General features: G+C 41.6%; 1 protein-coding gene across 6 annotated transcripts in view; it reads left to right on the top strand.

Annotated features, from left to right (window-relative positions):
* The window catches only part of Rbm6 (RNA binding motif protein 6), a 98,123-nt gene extending 83,603 nt beyond the window's left edge, over nucleotides 1-14,520 (top strand). For 5 of the 6 annotated variants that reach the window (XM_040739440.1, XM_040739441.1, XM_040739443.1 and 2 more), the window contains 11 exons: nucleotides 1,065-1,162; nucleotides 2,502-2,544; nucleotides 2,662-2,743; nucleotides 2,978-3,063; nucleotides 3,484-3,630; nucleotides 5,811-5,906; nucleotides 6,502-6,762; nucleotides 7,990-8,064; nucleotides 10,168-10,265; nucleotides 13,327-13,456; nucleotides 14,278-14,520. In XM_040739440.1, the coding sequence (XP_040595374.1) occupies nucleotides 1,065-1,162; nucleotides 2,502-2,544; nucleotides 2,662-2,743; nucleotides 2,978-3,063; nucleotides 3,484-3,630; nucleotides 5,811-5,906; nucleotides 6,502-6,762; nucleotides 7,990-8,064; nucleotides 10,168-10,265; nucleotides 13,327-13,456; nucleotides 14,278-14,400 (1,239 nt within the window). In that variant the 3' untranslated portion in view covers nucleotides 14,401-14,520. The remainder of the gene's footprint in view (nucleotides 1-1,064; nucleotides 1,163-2,501; nucleotides 2,545-2,661; nucleotides 2,744-2,977; nucleotides 3,064-3,483; nucleotides 3,631-5,810; nucleotides 5,907-6,501; nucleotides 6,763-7,989; nucleotides 8,065-10,167; nucleotides 10,266-13,326; nucleotides 13,457-14,277) is intronic. The other variant, XM_040739442.1, reaches the window with a different exon arrangement.
* The last annotated feature ends 1,124 nt before the right edge of the window (nucleotides 14,521-15,644 follow it).

Raw genomic sequence — 15,644 nt, 5'->3', positions numbered from 1 at the left:
GTGGTATCTGATGCCCTCTTCTGACCTTCAAGGGCACTAGGCATGCATATGGTGCATACATTTAGGCAAAAACACTCTTAAGCATAAAATAAAAATAACTTTTTTTAAGATGTATTTTTAGTTGGACATGGTGGTACAGCCTATAATGCCAGCTACCTGAAAGAGTGAGGCAGGAAGATGGCAAGTTCAAGGCCTTCCTGGGTTACAGTGTGAGTTCAAGGCTAGTCTGAGCAACCTTGCTCTATGTTAAAAATTAATAAAGAAGTGGAATGTAGCTCAGTGCTTACCTAGCATGCCTGAGACTTTAGATTCAATATCAGTTCTCTCTCTCTCTCTCTCTCTCTCTCTCTCTCTCTCTCTCTCTCTCTCTCTCTCTCTCTCTCTCTCTCTCTCTCACACACACACACACACACACACTCACATACATACTAGTTATTTTTACCAGCTTGTTCTTACTGTAAAACTTATTACCAGAAGAGGCTGGAGATAACCCAATATGATTAAGAGCATTTGCTACTTTTCCAGATGAACTGGGTTTGACTCCCAGGACCCACATGTTGGCTCACAACCATCTATAGCTTCATTACTAAAGAATCTGACTCCTTCGAGCATCCGAAGGCACCAGATGTGTACATGTGCACAGATACACATGCAGGCAAAACACCCATACACGTAAAATTGTGTGTGTGTGTGTGTGTGTGTGTGTGTGTGTGTGTGTGTGTGTGTGTGTGTGTGTGTGTGTGTGTTGCTTGTTCTTGTTTGTTTTGTTTTGTTGGGGGGTGAGATTTTTTTTTCAAGACTGGGTCTCACTGTGTAGCTCTGACTGTCCTGGTACTCCCTCTGTAGGCTATCCTCAAACTCAAAGAGATCTGCCTGCCTCTGCCTCTCAGGTGCTGGCATTAAAGGTATACGCCAGGCCACATAAAAAATTACTTTAAAAAATTATTACCAAAGTGTTGTGCCTAGAAATTTTATCTTCTTAGAAGGAAAATCCATGTTCAGTTCTTTTTCTAAAGATGTAGCCTTTTCTCTCTTTGGGTTCAAGTTTGTCTTTGGTTCCTTAGGAAGCTCTTCGAGTAGTGAAGATTTTGCAGAACCTTGACCCACCATTTAGTATTGATGGGAAGATGGTAGCTGTAAACCTGGCTACTGGAAAACGAAGGTAAGGTCTCACTTCAGTTTTAGGGAAGGAACTGCTCTTCATGGGTGAGAGGCAAATAGGTTCCCAGCATGAGCTGTTTCTATTACATGCTTACACATTCTTTTTTTCTTATTTGTTTTTTTTTTGTTGTTGTTGTTTTATTTTGTTTTTCAAGACAGGGTTTTACTGTGTAGCTTTGGAGCTTATCCTAGAACTCACTCTGTAGACCAGGCTGGCCTCAGACTCACAGAGATCCACCTGTGAGTGAGTGCTGGGATGAAAGGTGTGTGCCACCACCACATCGAGTTTCCTTTTTTCTGTAGTGTGCTTCATTCAGACTATAAAATTGCTTTCATTTTAAATAGTATTTCCACCTGAACATGGTGTTATAGGCCTTTAATTCCAGCACTAAGGAGGCAGAACAGATGGATCTCTATGAGATCAAGTTCCAGACCAGCTAAGTCTCTATGCTGAGACCTTGTCTCTTAAGGAATTAATGAATGAATAAATAAATAAATAAATATTATTTCCGAGTACACTAGGAATTTGACTGTCTGCTATCTTTAGGGGCCAGAAATGTTGGTAGAGTTTGAAGTTTATGAGGGTTTTTTGTTGCTGTTGTTGTTTGTTTTTGTTTGGTTTGGTTGAAGGGAGGCTGTTGAGACAGGGTTTCTCTGTGTAGCCCTGGATATCCTGGAATTCAACTTTGTAGACCAGGCTGCCTGCCTGCACCTCCCAAGTGCTGATATTAAAGGTGTGTGCCACCATCACTATCCAGATATAGGTTTTTTGATTTTTTGGGGGGTTTTTGTTTTTGGCAAAATCTCTTGTAATAGCCCTTACTGGCCCAGGGTAGTCTCAGAGTCACAGCAATCCCCCTGCCTCAGTCTTCAGAGTACAAAGATTACAGCCATGAGCCAACACACCTGGCTATATGTTTAAATATGGGGGGGAGGTCTCTCCGCTTATCTCATTCTTTAGAATCCTAAATAAATGTACAGTCTTCCCTTTGTCCTAACCACAGTCATCCTGGAATGTCTAATTCAGTTACTCTTTACTTCTTTACTAATCTTGACCAAAAAGTATTGACTAGGAGATGACACATCAGAGAGAGAAGTTTACAGAGATGGGGTAGCTTTTCTCTGACGCCTCTTCTCAGTTGTTTTGCTCCAGCAAATCTCCTTGCCTGAACTGCACTGTTGATCCACTCAAGTATGTGCATCACCCAACCTGCTCATTATCTGGGTTGGTTCCTTCTTCTACACATTGAGGATGATAGTTTGCCAGTGAATTTGTAGGATTAAGCATTCCTCGGGTACCTTTTCCTCAGGCTTTTGATATGTCATGTTTTATGTTGCAGAAATGATTCTGGGGACCATTCTGACCACATGCATTACTATCAGGTAGGATTTAACATATGGAAGATGTCCTTTTAAAACCTTCAGATGACTAAAAGGATAGCTGTTAAGGTCAATGGTGGTTGTACAGTTCCATAATTCTAGCTTCACTTTCTCTGCTAGGGTAAAAAATATTTCCGAGATAGGAGAGGAGGAAACAGAAATTCAGATTGGTCCTCAGATACAAATCGACAAGGGCAACAGTGTAAGTAACTTCTTTTTTCTTTTTTTTGATCTTGACTGGGTAGTTATTACTTAAAACTTGTGTAGTCACAAATGTAGCAAAAAGACTGTTAACTGGGGGCACTCGCCCAAGGAAAATATACCTTGTGTGAATTAGCTACCCTAACTCCCTAATTAATGCTTTATTCTTAGTAAGCCCTCAGTGGTAATTTTATTAGACAGGAACTAATGCTGGCTATGATTTTATTCCATGTAGCATCCTCTGACTGCTACATATATGATTCTGCTACTGGCTACTACTATGACCCCTTGGCAGGAACTTACTATGACCCCAATACCCAGGTTAGTTTGTTTTTTTGTTTTTTTGCTTTATTTACTGTGTCAGTAATCCTTTTGAGAAAATTACCCATCATATGTTACTCTAAGTATTTTATTCTCTGTATTCTCTGGATGCTCGTTACTTGAAAGTGGAAAAGTTTATGGAATCTAAACTGTGCCTATGTAGAAAATCAGTGCCTTGTGGCATTACAGGTAAGAACAGTGCTGCTCTGGGAACAGTATAATAGTATACATTATACTGTATATGCCTCTTCTCAGTTAGTATAATGTATACTAACCCTGAAATTGGTTCTTAGATTTTTATGGATTCTTCACCTTACAGAAGTGCCATTCTGTTGCCTTGAAGGGAACTGTGTTCCTTAAACCTGAAATTCTGGAAAAGCAAGCATTCTATAGACTTACATTTTTCATACTGTATCACAGCAAGAAGTCTATGTGCCCCAGGACCCTGAGTCACCAGAGGAAGAAGAGAACAAGGAAAAGAAATCTACCAGTCAAGGAAAGTCAAGTAGCAAGAAAGAAACATCTAAAAGAGATACCAAAGAGAAAAAAGACAGAGGAGTAACAAAGGTCAGGCAACTTGTTAGTCTGCTCCCTTTTATCACATCATTACTTGTAAACAGAGGCATTATGAACACAGGGGATCTAGGTTTAAGGTATAAAATTTAAAAATTCTTGAAAGGCAGTGGTGTAGCACACCTTTAATCCCAGGACTCAGGAGGCAGAGGCAGGTGGATCTCTGAGACTGAGTCCAACCTGGTCTACAGAGTGAGTTTCATGGCTGTAGGGGTTGGGGAGCTCTAACTGCTCTTCCAGAGGACACAGGTTCAATAGTAAATATCTGTGTTTTCTGATGGTCTTAGGTGACCCCTGTGAAATGGTTGTTAGTCCTCAAAGGAATCATGACCCACAAGCCGAAAAACACGGCTCTTGTGTCTGGAGAAATGGCTCTGTGGTTAAGAGCAATTGCAGGACCTGGGTTCTGTTCTTAGCATACATAAGTCAGCTTATAACCAGCTGTAGCTCCATTTCTAGGGACCCAACACCTCTCTTGTGGCCTCTGAGGACACTGGGCATGCACATGGTGTGTGTGCTCAATCTCTCACACACACAAACACTCTCACACATACATACAGACATACATACATAGGCAAAACATTGTAAACACATAAATACAAATCTTTACAAAAACAATTTAGGCCTGGCATGGTGGTACATACCTTTTATCCCAGAACTCCAGAGGCAGGTAGATCTCTGAGGTCAAGGTCAGCCTAGCCTACATAGTGAGTTCCAGAATAGCCATGGTTGTGTAGAGACCATGAATGAATGAATGAACACAATAATTAAATAAAACTTTGGATGTAGTGGTTCCCTTACCTTCCCCCCCCCCCCCATATAGTAGCTATCTTCATTTTACAAATGAGAAAAATATAACACAAGTTAGGTGTGATGGCATATCCCTATGATCCCACTACTCAGGTTGCTGGGACAGGATTGCCAAAAGTTCCATGACAACAAGGACCTAATTTCAAAAATTTAAAAAAAAAAAAAAAAAAAAGGAGACAGGCAGGCAGGGCTATACAAGAGAAACTGTTTCAAAAAATAAAAACAAAAACATATAACAAGGATTGGCAAGATTGCTTAGTGAGTAAAATTGCTTGCTGCTAAGCCTAATAACATGAATTTGGTCCCCAGGACCCACATGGTGTAAGGAGAGAAACTTTTCCAGCAAGTTGTCCTCCAACCTTCATATTCAAGTCATTGTGTGCATGTAGGGGCACACACAAATATAACTTTTAATGACTCAACTCAAATCCCATCATCTTTGAGGGTGGAGGTGTTTGGAGGCAGGGTTTCTCTGTATAACAGCCCCAGCTGTCCTAAAACTTGCTCTGCAGACCAGTCTGGCCTCAAACTCAGAATAATCTGCCTTTGTTTCCTGAGTACTAAGATTAAAGTCATGTGCCACCACATGTATTAGTGAAAATGAATGAATTTGGTTGAGGGTCAATTTGTAACTACTTTTCCACTTCCTGGTATTTCAGTTTGTTTGTCTAAAAACAGAAAAAGAAAAGAAAGACTTAGTCGCTTTTGTGCACCTAAGAACTTATACTTGAGAATCCATGCTGCCTTTCTGTTCAGGTTCTTTCTCTACTTCTAACATACTCTTTTTTAAAAAATTATTTATTTGTATTTTAATGTACATTGATGTTTTGCTTGCATATATGTCTGTGTGTGTGTGTGTTGGATCCCCTGGAACAGGGGTTATAGACAGTTGTGAGCTGCCATGTGCTGGGAATTGAGCCCAGGTCCTTTGAAAGAGCAACCAGTGCTCTTAACCGCTCAGCCATCTCTCCAGCCCCCCTCTAACATATTCTTAATCCTTTTGAGGATAGTAATGCCCTCTAGAATCTACAAGGGTTGTAAGTAAAGGCTCAATAAAGCAACGCTATGTATCAGTACCTCATCTAGTGCCTAAATTGTGTACACACACAATAACACTAATGTTTTGTTGGGTGTTTGTTGGTGCTGAGGGTTTTACTCGGGTCCTTGAAATGCTATAAAAGTGGTCTGCTGCTTATCTACTCCAGGCCCAAATGTTATACTTTCAAAGATCTGCATTTCAAAATCGCTATAATGTTGAACATGCTTAAAGATTTTGAAAACCAGGATGATTTTAACAAAACTAACTCATTAACACAATTTTTATTAGTGATTATTATATAAAAATTACCTTTGTCGTTGGTCAGTTTCAAGAAAGTACAAGTGAGGGGAAGTCCCCCCCAGAAGATGTTTTTAAGAAGCCCCTGCCTCCCACTGTGAAGAAGGAAGAGAGTCCCCCTCCAGTAAGGCTAATTCTGATCTTGTGGGCTGGTATGGGAGGGAAAAGAACCACAAAGGCTCCTGCCTACCTCTGTCTGATTTTGGTTCCTTGATTCTCTGTGTATCCCAAGTAAGAATTTCTCTTGAGTGTAATTAGTAGGAAAATTTGCTACCTGCTACTAGGGGTATTAATCAGACACTGTGGGTTTCTCATCACACTGGGTATTGGCTCCTTTTTCTTTTTTAATTTGTGTTTGTGTGTATGTGTGTGCACATGCAAGCAAAGTTAAAAAAGACAACTTTATGGACTCAGTTCTCTCCTACCTTATGTGGGTTTCAGACATTAAACTCAGTCAGGCTTACATAGCAAGCACATTTACCTATGAGCCATCTCACTGCTCCTCCTGTTTCCTTAAGGAGTCAATTCTTTTCTATTCCAAGTTTTCCTGGCCTTTACAAAGTCAAACTCAGCTGTGCCATTTACATTTGGGAGACAAATGCATCAATAGCGGATGTGTTCCAAACCCAGTCAGTTAGAACAGTGAAAGGAGATAGTCTTATCAGAATATTCCCAAATGTAAGTTAAACTTTTTGTAAGCCCTGGCCTTTTCTTTTCAGCCTAAGGTGGTGAACCCATTAATTGGTCTCCTGGGTGAATATGGGGGAGACAGTGACTATGAGGAAGAAGAGGAAGAGGAACAGACCCCTCCTGTGCAGCTTCGCACACCACAGCCTCAGCAGCGGGAGGAGATGACCAAGAAAGAGAATGAAGAAGACAAACTCACTGACTGGAATAAACTGGCTTGTTTGCTCTGCAGAAGGCAGTTTCCCAATAAAGAAGTTCTTATCAAACACCAACAGCTGTCAGACCTGCACAAGGTATTTCAGGAAGAGGCCGTGACCTCACCATTGCTGGAAATGAAGACACGTAAACCTCCTTTGTTTTCATCATTCCAGGTTGTGTGCATGATAAGTGTGTGGTCACAGTGTTCCAGGGCATTTATGTGGAAGTCAGAGGACTATGTGGTCAACTCTCTCCTTCCATTTTTACATGAGTTCTGTGAATCAGATAACCCTGGCTTGCATCACGAGCACCTTTACCCACCGAACCATTTTTCTGGCTCATGCTTCCATTTTTTGTTGTTATTTTTGGTTTTTTGTTTGATTTTGATTTTGGTTTTGGTTTTTCAAGACAAGGTTTCTCTGTGTAACTTTGGATCCTGTCCTGGAACTTGCTAGTTGTTGAATGGACATCAGCATGACACATTATAAAGAATGAAAGCCTCTAGGTGGGCTCATGTTCTGAGACTAATCTCTTTCAAACTCTTTCTTAGCCAAAATCTGAGAAGCCCTACTTCTGGTGCTAAATGTATTGCTTGTCCCAGCTACGACACTGGACTTGTCTTGAGCATTTGAAACCCCAAAGCACAACTCCCTGTGACACGCTTCCTCTAATAAGGCTGCTCCTACTCCAAGGCCACACCTCCTAATTCCTGTGCCCTAATGACCACACATTTAAATACATGAGTCTATGGAGACCATTCTTATTCAAACCACCACAGTGGCTAAGAGTACTAGCTGCTCATGCAGAAGTTCCAGATTTGATTACCAGCACCCACATGGAGGATCACAAACATCTGTTACTCCAGTCTCAGAGGATTCATACATACACATTTTAAAAAAAAGATAAAGCAGATTGTTTTAAGATTTATTATGTACACAGTGTTCTGCCTACAGGCCAGAAGAGGGCACCAGATCCCCTTATGGATGGTTGTGAGCCACCATGTGGTTGCTGGGAATTGAACTCAGGTTGTCTGGAAGAGCAGCCAGTGCTCTTAACCTCTGAGCCATCTCTCCAGCCCAATAAACCAAATTTTTATCTTCATTTTGAAGAAAAATTGGATGAAATTCTCTATTGTGCTTTACCAAATAATCTATGAGATAACTGGTTCAGTTAGGGGTTGTTCATTGGAGGGTATATTAAGAGTCAGTCAAAACAAAATAGCTATAGTTCTAAGCACCATTTGGGAAAGCCCTAGAAGCATTTCTAGAACTGTTTTGTTGTTTTTCCTAGACCTTTACTCATAAAATTTCCTCTCTTCTCAGCAAAACCTGGAAATTCACCGGAAGATAAAACAGTCTGAGCAAGAGCTAGCCTATCTGGAGAGGAGAGAACGCGAGGTAAACTTTGGCTAACTACTTAGTTTTTAAACCACTTAAAAAGTTGAAGGATTGCCAGGAGATGGCGGCACACTCTTTTAATCCCAGCACTTGGGAGGTAGAGAACATCCTGGTCTACAGAGGAAGTTCTAGACAGCCGGGGCTATGCAGAGAAACCCTGTTTTGGGGAAGAAAGATAAGGCTACTAAAATAATACCTTTTACTATTTTAAAGGGTAGATTGGAGGAAGAAGCTTAGTGTGAAAACCAAATGGACTCGCCCCCTAAACTGCACAGTTAGGCAGACTCATTCCTCCAGTTACAGTGCCCATGGTGAGCCTCAGGCAGATCTGTGTGTTGGAGACAGGGCTTCTCTGTTTAGCCCTGGCTGTCCTGAAACTCCTCTGTAAATCTGCCTGCCTCTGCCTCCTGAGTGCTAGATTTAAAGGTGTGTGCCTCACCAGGTGGTGGTGGCGCATGCCTTTATTACCAGCACTCTGGAAGCAGAGGCAGGAGGATCTCTGTGAGTTTCAGGACAGCCTGGTCTACAAGAACTAGTTCTAGGACAGCCAGGACTGTTTCACAGAGAAACCCTGTCTCAAAAAAAAAAGGGGGAGGGTAATGTATCACCACCACCCAGCTGCCTCAGGCAATGTTATATGATGATTAAGAATACATTTATCGGCCGGGCAAGTGTCCACTCCAATGTACACAGTGTCCAGCCCACTGTGTATTATGTCAAACCCACTGTCCTCAGTATCCAGTCCAATGTTCTCAGTATCCACCCCTTAGGTGCCTCACACCTTTAATCCCACAACTCAGGAGGCAGAGACAGGCAGATCTCTGTGAGTTCAAGGCCAGCCTCGTCTACAGAGCGATTTCCAGGACAGCCAGGGCTACATATAGAAACCCTGTTTCAAACCCCCTCCTCAAAAAAAAAAAAAAAAAAAAAGATTTATAGGGGCTACTGAGATGGGTAAGAGAGTTTACTGCTATAACAGAGGACCTAGGTTCATTTTCCAGCACCTATGTGAGGCACCTGTAACTCCAACCCCAGGAAGATCTAAAACCTCTGGTCTCTACAGGCACATATACTTGTATGCATTACATACACAGACCCATACATAGTATATATATAATTAAAATTAAATTATTGGGCTGAGCAGTTGGGGCACACACTTTTGATCCCAGAACTCAGGAGGCAAAGGCAGGTGGTTCTCTGAGTTTCTGGCTAACCTGGTCTGTAGAGCTAGTTCTAGGAAAGCCAACGCTATCATAGAAACCCTGTGTTTGGAAAACCAAAAATCAGTAAATTGCCTGGCAAGGTGACTTGTGCCTTTAATCTGAGCAGTAAGCAAGCTAGATTTCTGTGATTTCAAGTCTATGTGACATTCCAGGCTAGCCAGTGCTATAGTGAGACCCTGTCTCAATTTTTCTTTCTTTCCAAAGCAGGGTCTCACTATTATAGCTTTGACTATCCTAGAACTCGCTTTGTAGACCAGGGTAGACCTTAAACTCACAAAAGTCTGCCCACGTCTCCTTCCTGAGTGCTGGGATTAAAGGTATTTATTATACCCAGCTTTCAAATTTTTTAATTTTATTAAAAAAAAAGAAAAAAAACTGGAATGTTGGCTCTCACCTGTAGTTCCAGTGCTTTGAGGTTGAGGCAGGAGAAATTCAGTGAGATCAAGACCAACCTAAGCTACAAGGTGAGATCCTGTCTCAGGAAAAAAATAATAATAATAGGGTGGGTGTGGCACCTGTCTTAAATTCCAGCACTTGGGAGGTAGAGACAGGCAGATCTCTATGAGTTTGAGACCAACCTGGTCTACAAGAGCTAGTTCCAGGACAGCCTCCAAAGCCACAGAGAAACCCTGTCTCGAACCCTCATCCCCACACACACACAAGAAAAAGAAGAAATAATAATAAAGCTCATACACAGGTAGCACTTGGGAGGCTTAAGTAATAGGATGGCATGCATGATCTCAGCCTGTGAACATATCAAGATCCTATATCCTAACCCTAACCCTACCCGCTAAAGTAATATCCAGAGTATGTCAGAGCTTCCCCCTCCCAACCGTTCTCTTAGGTGGAAACTTCAGGTCTGCTCTTCTGTTCCCCACAGGGAAGGTTTAAAGAAAGAGGAAACGATCGAAGGGAGAAGCTCCAATCTTTTGATTCTCCAGAAAGGAAACGGATTAAATACTCCAGGGATACTGACAGGTACGACAGATACTCAGCCACAGCCTCAAGACCTAATGATAGAACTATCTTCTGCAAATGCTTTCCTACTTTCTCTCTCAGAAAAGCCAGTTTTGTCTGTACTCCATAGACAAAAGATCCACCATGTCTATTTGATCCTCTTGTCTTTATACTGAAAATATGTATGTTCCCATGGAAGGCTGGCTGGCTGAAGTACTTTTGCTATTGAAAGGCAGGGTTAAAATGGCTGTCTTCAAAACTCTGTATCAGTAATACTGTACCTCTCTATTACAAGCCTGATAATGTCACATTTTGGGGGGAGTGGGTTTCGAGTCAGGATTTCTCTATGGCTTTGGAAGCTGACCTAGAACTAGCTCTTGTAGACCAGACTGGTCTTGAACTCACAGAGATCTGCCTGCCTCTGCCTCCCGAATGCTGGGATTAAAGCATGTACCACCACCTAGCTAGTGTCACATTCTTAGACTATTTCTCTTGGAATCTCCATTCTCACAGTGCATACAGAAGTAATTGTTTGGCTGCTGCTAGAGATGTATGACCTTTTAACTTCCTCTGTTTGTTTCCAGTCAAGCAGTTATAAACCCCATAATTGCATCAAATCTACTGATAATCCATGATGTATTGCCACTGTACTAAGTGCAAGGACTATTTAAGTGAACAAACCATATATTGTCATTGGTTCTATGTACAAAGAGTAGAGAAGACTTAAGTCATGATGTGTCTCATAGGAAAGTCAGTAAGGAAGGGAACAAGGGATGTTTCAATTGGAGAAACCTACATATAATAGGATTTATTTTAGGAGCTCATGATTCATTTGACATGTGGCATAGCTAAGCAGAGTATGTTGCTGAGTGGCAGGAAATAAGGCTGCCCAACAGATTAGAGGCTAATTCACCTTCAATTTTGTTTGGTTGGTTTGTGTTTTTCTTTATTTTATTTTATTTTATTTATTTATTTATTTATTTATTCATTCATTTTTTTTTTTGGTTTTTCGAGACAGGGTTTCTCTGTGGCTTTGGAGGCTGTCCTGGAACTCCCTTGGTAGTCCAGGCTGGTCTCGAACTTACAGAGATCAGCCTGCCTTTGCCTCCCGAGTGCTGGGATTAAAGGCGTGCGCCACCAACACCCGGCTGGTTTGTGTTTTTCAAGACAGGGTTTCTCTGTGTAGCCCTGGCTGTCCTAGATCTGCCTTCCTCTGCTTCTCAAATCCTGGGATTAAGGTTGTATGCTACCACCACCGGCCTCAGTGTTTTTTCTTTATACTTTAGCTATGTCAGCTAGAGATTAAATTCCTAATTAAGTCTTATCCCCTCATTCTGACACCTGTAAACTGGATCTTGGTGGGGGGGGGCTTTACTGGAACTCAGTGTGTAGACTCTGCTTGCAACAAACTCATAGAGATCTTCCTGCCTGGACCTATAGTTCTGGGATTTAAAGGTGTGTACAATCATGCCCAACTGGACTCTTTACTCCTGGTCTTCATTCCTTCTAATTTTTTTAATGGAATGGGAGTTTATTAAAAGATTTTTTAAAATAATTTATATATTTGAAGGTTGGAAAAATGGTTATAAGTACTTATTGGTTTTATAGAGTACTCAGATTCAGTTCCAAGCATCCACAGATTAACTTACAACTATAAATAACCCCAATTCAGGAAATCTGGTGCCTCCTGACCTGTGAGGGCACTAGGCACACATATGGTACATATATGTGCAGTCAAAACATTCATACACATGTAAGTCTAAAAAAATTAAGACTATGTATTCATTTATGTGTTTGTGTGTATGTAAGTTGTATGTATGTGCACCACATGTATGCAATTGCCCGTGGAGGCCAGAAGAGGGTGTTGAATTCCCTGAAAAAAGCATTTAAAAGCAGTTGTAAGCCACCTGTTATGGGTGCTAGGAACTGAGCCTGATCTTCTATAAGAGCAGCAAGTGCCCTCTCCTATTCTTAATCCGTTTTCTATTACCAAAACTGTGTTGTGTACAGAATCCTGACTTGTGTTGTTGGGGATGGAGCAACAGCAGAGCATGTCTGAGTCCCTAGGTTCAATCTCTAGCATCACAAAAATCAAGCAAACATTTTTTTTTTTATTTTATGCATGTATGTCTGTGTACCAAGTACATACAGTGCCAACTCAGACCACAAGAAGATAACAGATCAACTCAAACTGGAGTTACAGACAGATGGGAGCTACTGCTTGGGTATTGGGAATCCAGTCAAGGTCCTTTGAAATAGTAGCCAGTGCTCTTAGCCACTCAGACAATCTTCCCACTCCTAATAACTAAAAAATAATAATAAAGAAATCTGCTAAGCCGGGCGTTGGTGGCGCACACCTTTAATCCCAGCACTTGGGAGGCAGAGGCAGGCGGATCTCTGTGAGTTCGAGGCCAGCCTGGTCTACAGAGCGAGTTCCAGGACAGCCTCCAAAGCCACAGAGAAACCCTGTCTCGAAAAACCAAAAAAAAAAAAAAGAAAGAAAGAAAGAAATCTGCTGTCCTTTTTGTGAGGTGAGAGTATAGAGGGCTTGCCTAACATATTTGAGACCCTTGGTTTGATTCCCAGGATACCAAAGAAAGGAAACGATAAAACAGTATTACCTATTTTTGAATACATGTGTTGTCTAATGAGAGGCTTGACCTACAAGGTGTCTTTGCCTAAAGTATCAAATGTGATGTAGTATTCAAGGCACTTTTTGTTTCTTTTTTACAATCAGACCTCAAACTTACATCAGTTCCTACTACTCCTCTAGACAAGTCATCTTACTTGCCTCCTACACACTTTCTAGCTCAGAAGCCCCTCCTCTGTCCAGATCCAGTTCAGGTGTGTCATCTTGGTTTAAGTTCCTTTCACTTTTGGTGATGACTGTGTGTCCTCTATTATATTTCTGTAGTACATATCCACTGTTGCCACATCTATGATTGATCTCTTTACTGTCCTCTAAGACAAACATGTGGATATGAAGTTTTGCTTAATATACTATATAGGAAACAGATCTCAACCAAGAGGTCAGCAGGTCACCTGGAAAGTGCTGGTAGAAGTATATCTGTTTCTCTTCTAGTGATCGTAACCCTGTTGATAAAGAAGACACTGACACTAATAGCAAAGGAGGCTATGCCCAGCAAGCTGCTGGCTGGAGGAAAGGGACAGGCCTGGGATATAGCCATCCTGGATTAGGTTCTTCAGAGGAGGTGAGATGAATTCTGTCTTCCTGGGAGTTATATGAACATAGAATATACTTAACTTTTACTATCTGACCTCACAGCACATGCACAAAATAGAGGTCAGAGGACAATTTCTAGAAATGAGTTCTCCTTCCACCATGTTGAGATCGAGCTCAGGTTGTCAGGTTTAGTAGCCAATGCCTTTCTACACTGAACCAACTCACCATCCCCTCCCCTCGATCCTGTGTTATAACTTGTTGTGCTGGGTGCTTGATGATTTCCCTGACAATGAGAAGACAGAGCTGTTAGAATGGAGTTTACCATACTCTTATATAAAGAATAAGCATTGAGGACGGTTTGGGAGCCAGGAAGCTTGAGAATAAAGGATGATTTGAGTAAAGAACCAGGAGGACTAGTGGCTGTGGCTTAGGAGTGGAGCACTCCTGAAGCCTGAGTACTGATTTAAAAAAAAAAAAGGCCTGGGGTCTTTCAGGAACACAAGGGGCTAAAAAGAGCCAGGGAGCCGGTAGTCGAAGATTAGAGACCCCTGTCTATGAGAGGGTTTGTCAGCAGAGGTCTTTGAGAGCTAAGATGTGGAGATCATGAAGTCAGTCTTAGTTCCTTGGAAGGACATAGCTCCTCATATTTCAGGAAGAGCCCCTGGAAAAGATAGTCATAGGAAATATTGCCCATTTGGGTAAGGTTGGGTCTCTGAAATTGCAAGCCTTCAAAGACTGGCTCATCTCATTCCTGTTAAAACTTATGTGTCTGATATTGACGCCTTTATTGAAATCATGGCATTGTGATACTCCTTATGCAAAGATCTCACTTCACTCTGTGTTCTTCAGACTGAAGGCCGGATGAGGGGACCTGGTGGTGCCCCAGGAAGAACCAGCAAGAGACAGTCCAATGAAACTTACCGAGATGCTGTTCGAAGAGTTATGTTTGCTCGATATAAAGAACTTGATTAAGAGTGGAGACACCCCACAGAACACAACCTCCTTCTTGTTTTGTTTGTCCATCTCTCCTTTTGTTTTTGTTACTGTTCTTGCTGCTAGAACTTTTTTAAATAAACTTTTTTTCAATGGTGACTGAATTCTGTTAATGTTTTTCTTTCCACAATGGATAAAGAACAGAGCTAATGGTAAGAAATAGAAAATGCCTCCATGTTCTGCACATCTGAGTTGATGCTGAAATAGTCAGTTAGTGCTGCATTGAGCTGGGGAACACTGCTATCTGAGTAAGAAAGTAAATATAACTAATATGAATGCTGTCAGGCCTTTAGATTGATGTTCCTAATCTAATCAGTGAGAAGAACCTTTTTCTCTCTCCCTCTCTCTTTTAGATTTTCAAAATAGGGTTTCTCCATGTGGCCCTGGCTGTCCTCTGTAGACCAGGCTGGCTTAAACTCAACAGAGATCCACCTGCCTCTTGTCTCCTGAATGCTAGGATCATAAGGCATGCACCACCACTACCTGCCATGAGAAGAGCTTCTCTTTTCGCTTATGACTTTTGGTAACTGCTAAGGCACAGCACATTTTCATATGTAGGTTCACTAGTTAAAGATTCAGAAGTCTTCTTTTGACCACCCCCAAGGATGTGGGGAAACAAAGTCCTGCAGCCCCTTTTGTGAGTGCTTTTATTTCTGTGCTTTATAGATCACCTCTCCAGCATTACTTGTCTCCTCTCCAAAGCTAAAGCTTTACACACTGCTGCTTGTCCTCTTTCATATCCCATCTCAACCTCTCCACCATCATTATGAATACTTCACCAAATTTGCTTCCAATGTAAGTTATTTTGTTTTGTTTTTAAAGCCTGCATAATAACACATGCCTTTAATTCCAACACTCAAGAGGCCTCTTAATATGCATGATTTTTTTGTTTTGTTTTGTTTTTTTAGTTTTTCAAGACAGGGTTTCTCTGTATTGTTTTGGAGGCTGTCCTGGAATTCGCTCTGTAGACCAGGCTGGCCTGGAACTCACAGAGATCTGCCTGCCTCTGCCTCCCGAGTGCTGGGATTAAATGTGTGCGCCACCACCACCTGGCTCTTTTCTTTTTGAGACAGGGTCTTACTATGTAACCTTGGCTGACCTGGAACTTTTCTTGTAGACCAGGCTGGATTCAGACTCAGATCTGCCTGTTGTGCTAGAATTAAAGGTGTGTGCCATCATACCCAGTCCTAAAGATGTATCTCTATGTTAGTGCCTGCATGTGC

The sequence above is a fragment of the Mesocricetus auratus genome, unplaced genomic scaffold, assembly GCF_017639785.1.
Source record: "Mesocricetus auratus isolate SY011 unplaced genomic scaffold, BCM_Maur_2.0 Super-Scaffold_100691, whole genome shotgun sequence".
NCBI lineage: Eukaryota > Metazoa > Chordata > Mammalia > Rodentia > Cricetidae > Mesocricetus > Mesocricetus auratus.
Note: the sequence above shows the minus strand (reverse complement) of the source record. Positions and strands in the feature narration are given on the sequence as shown.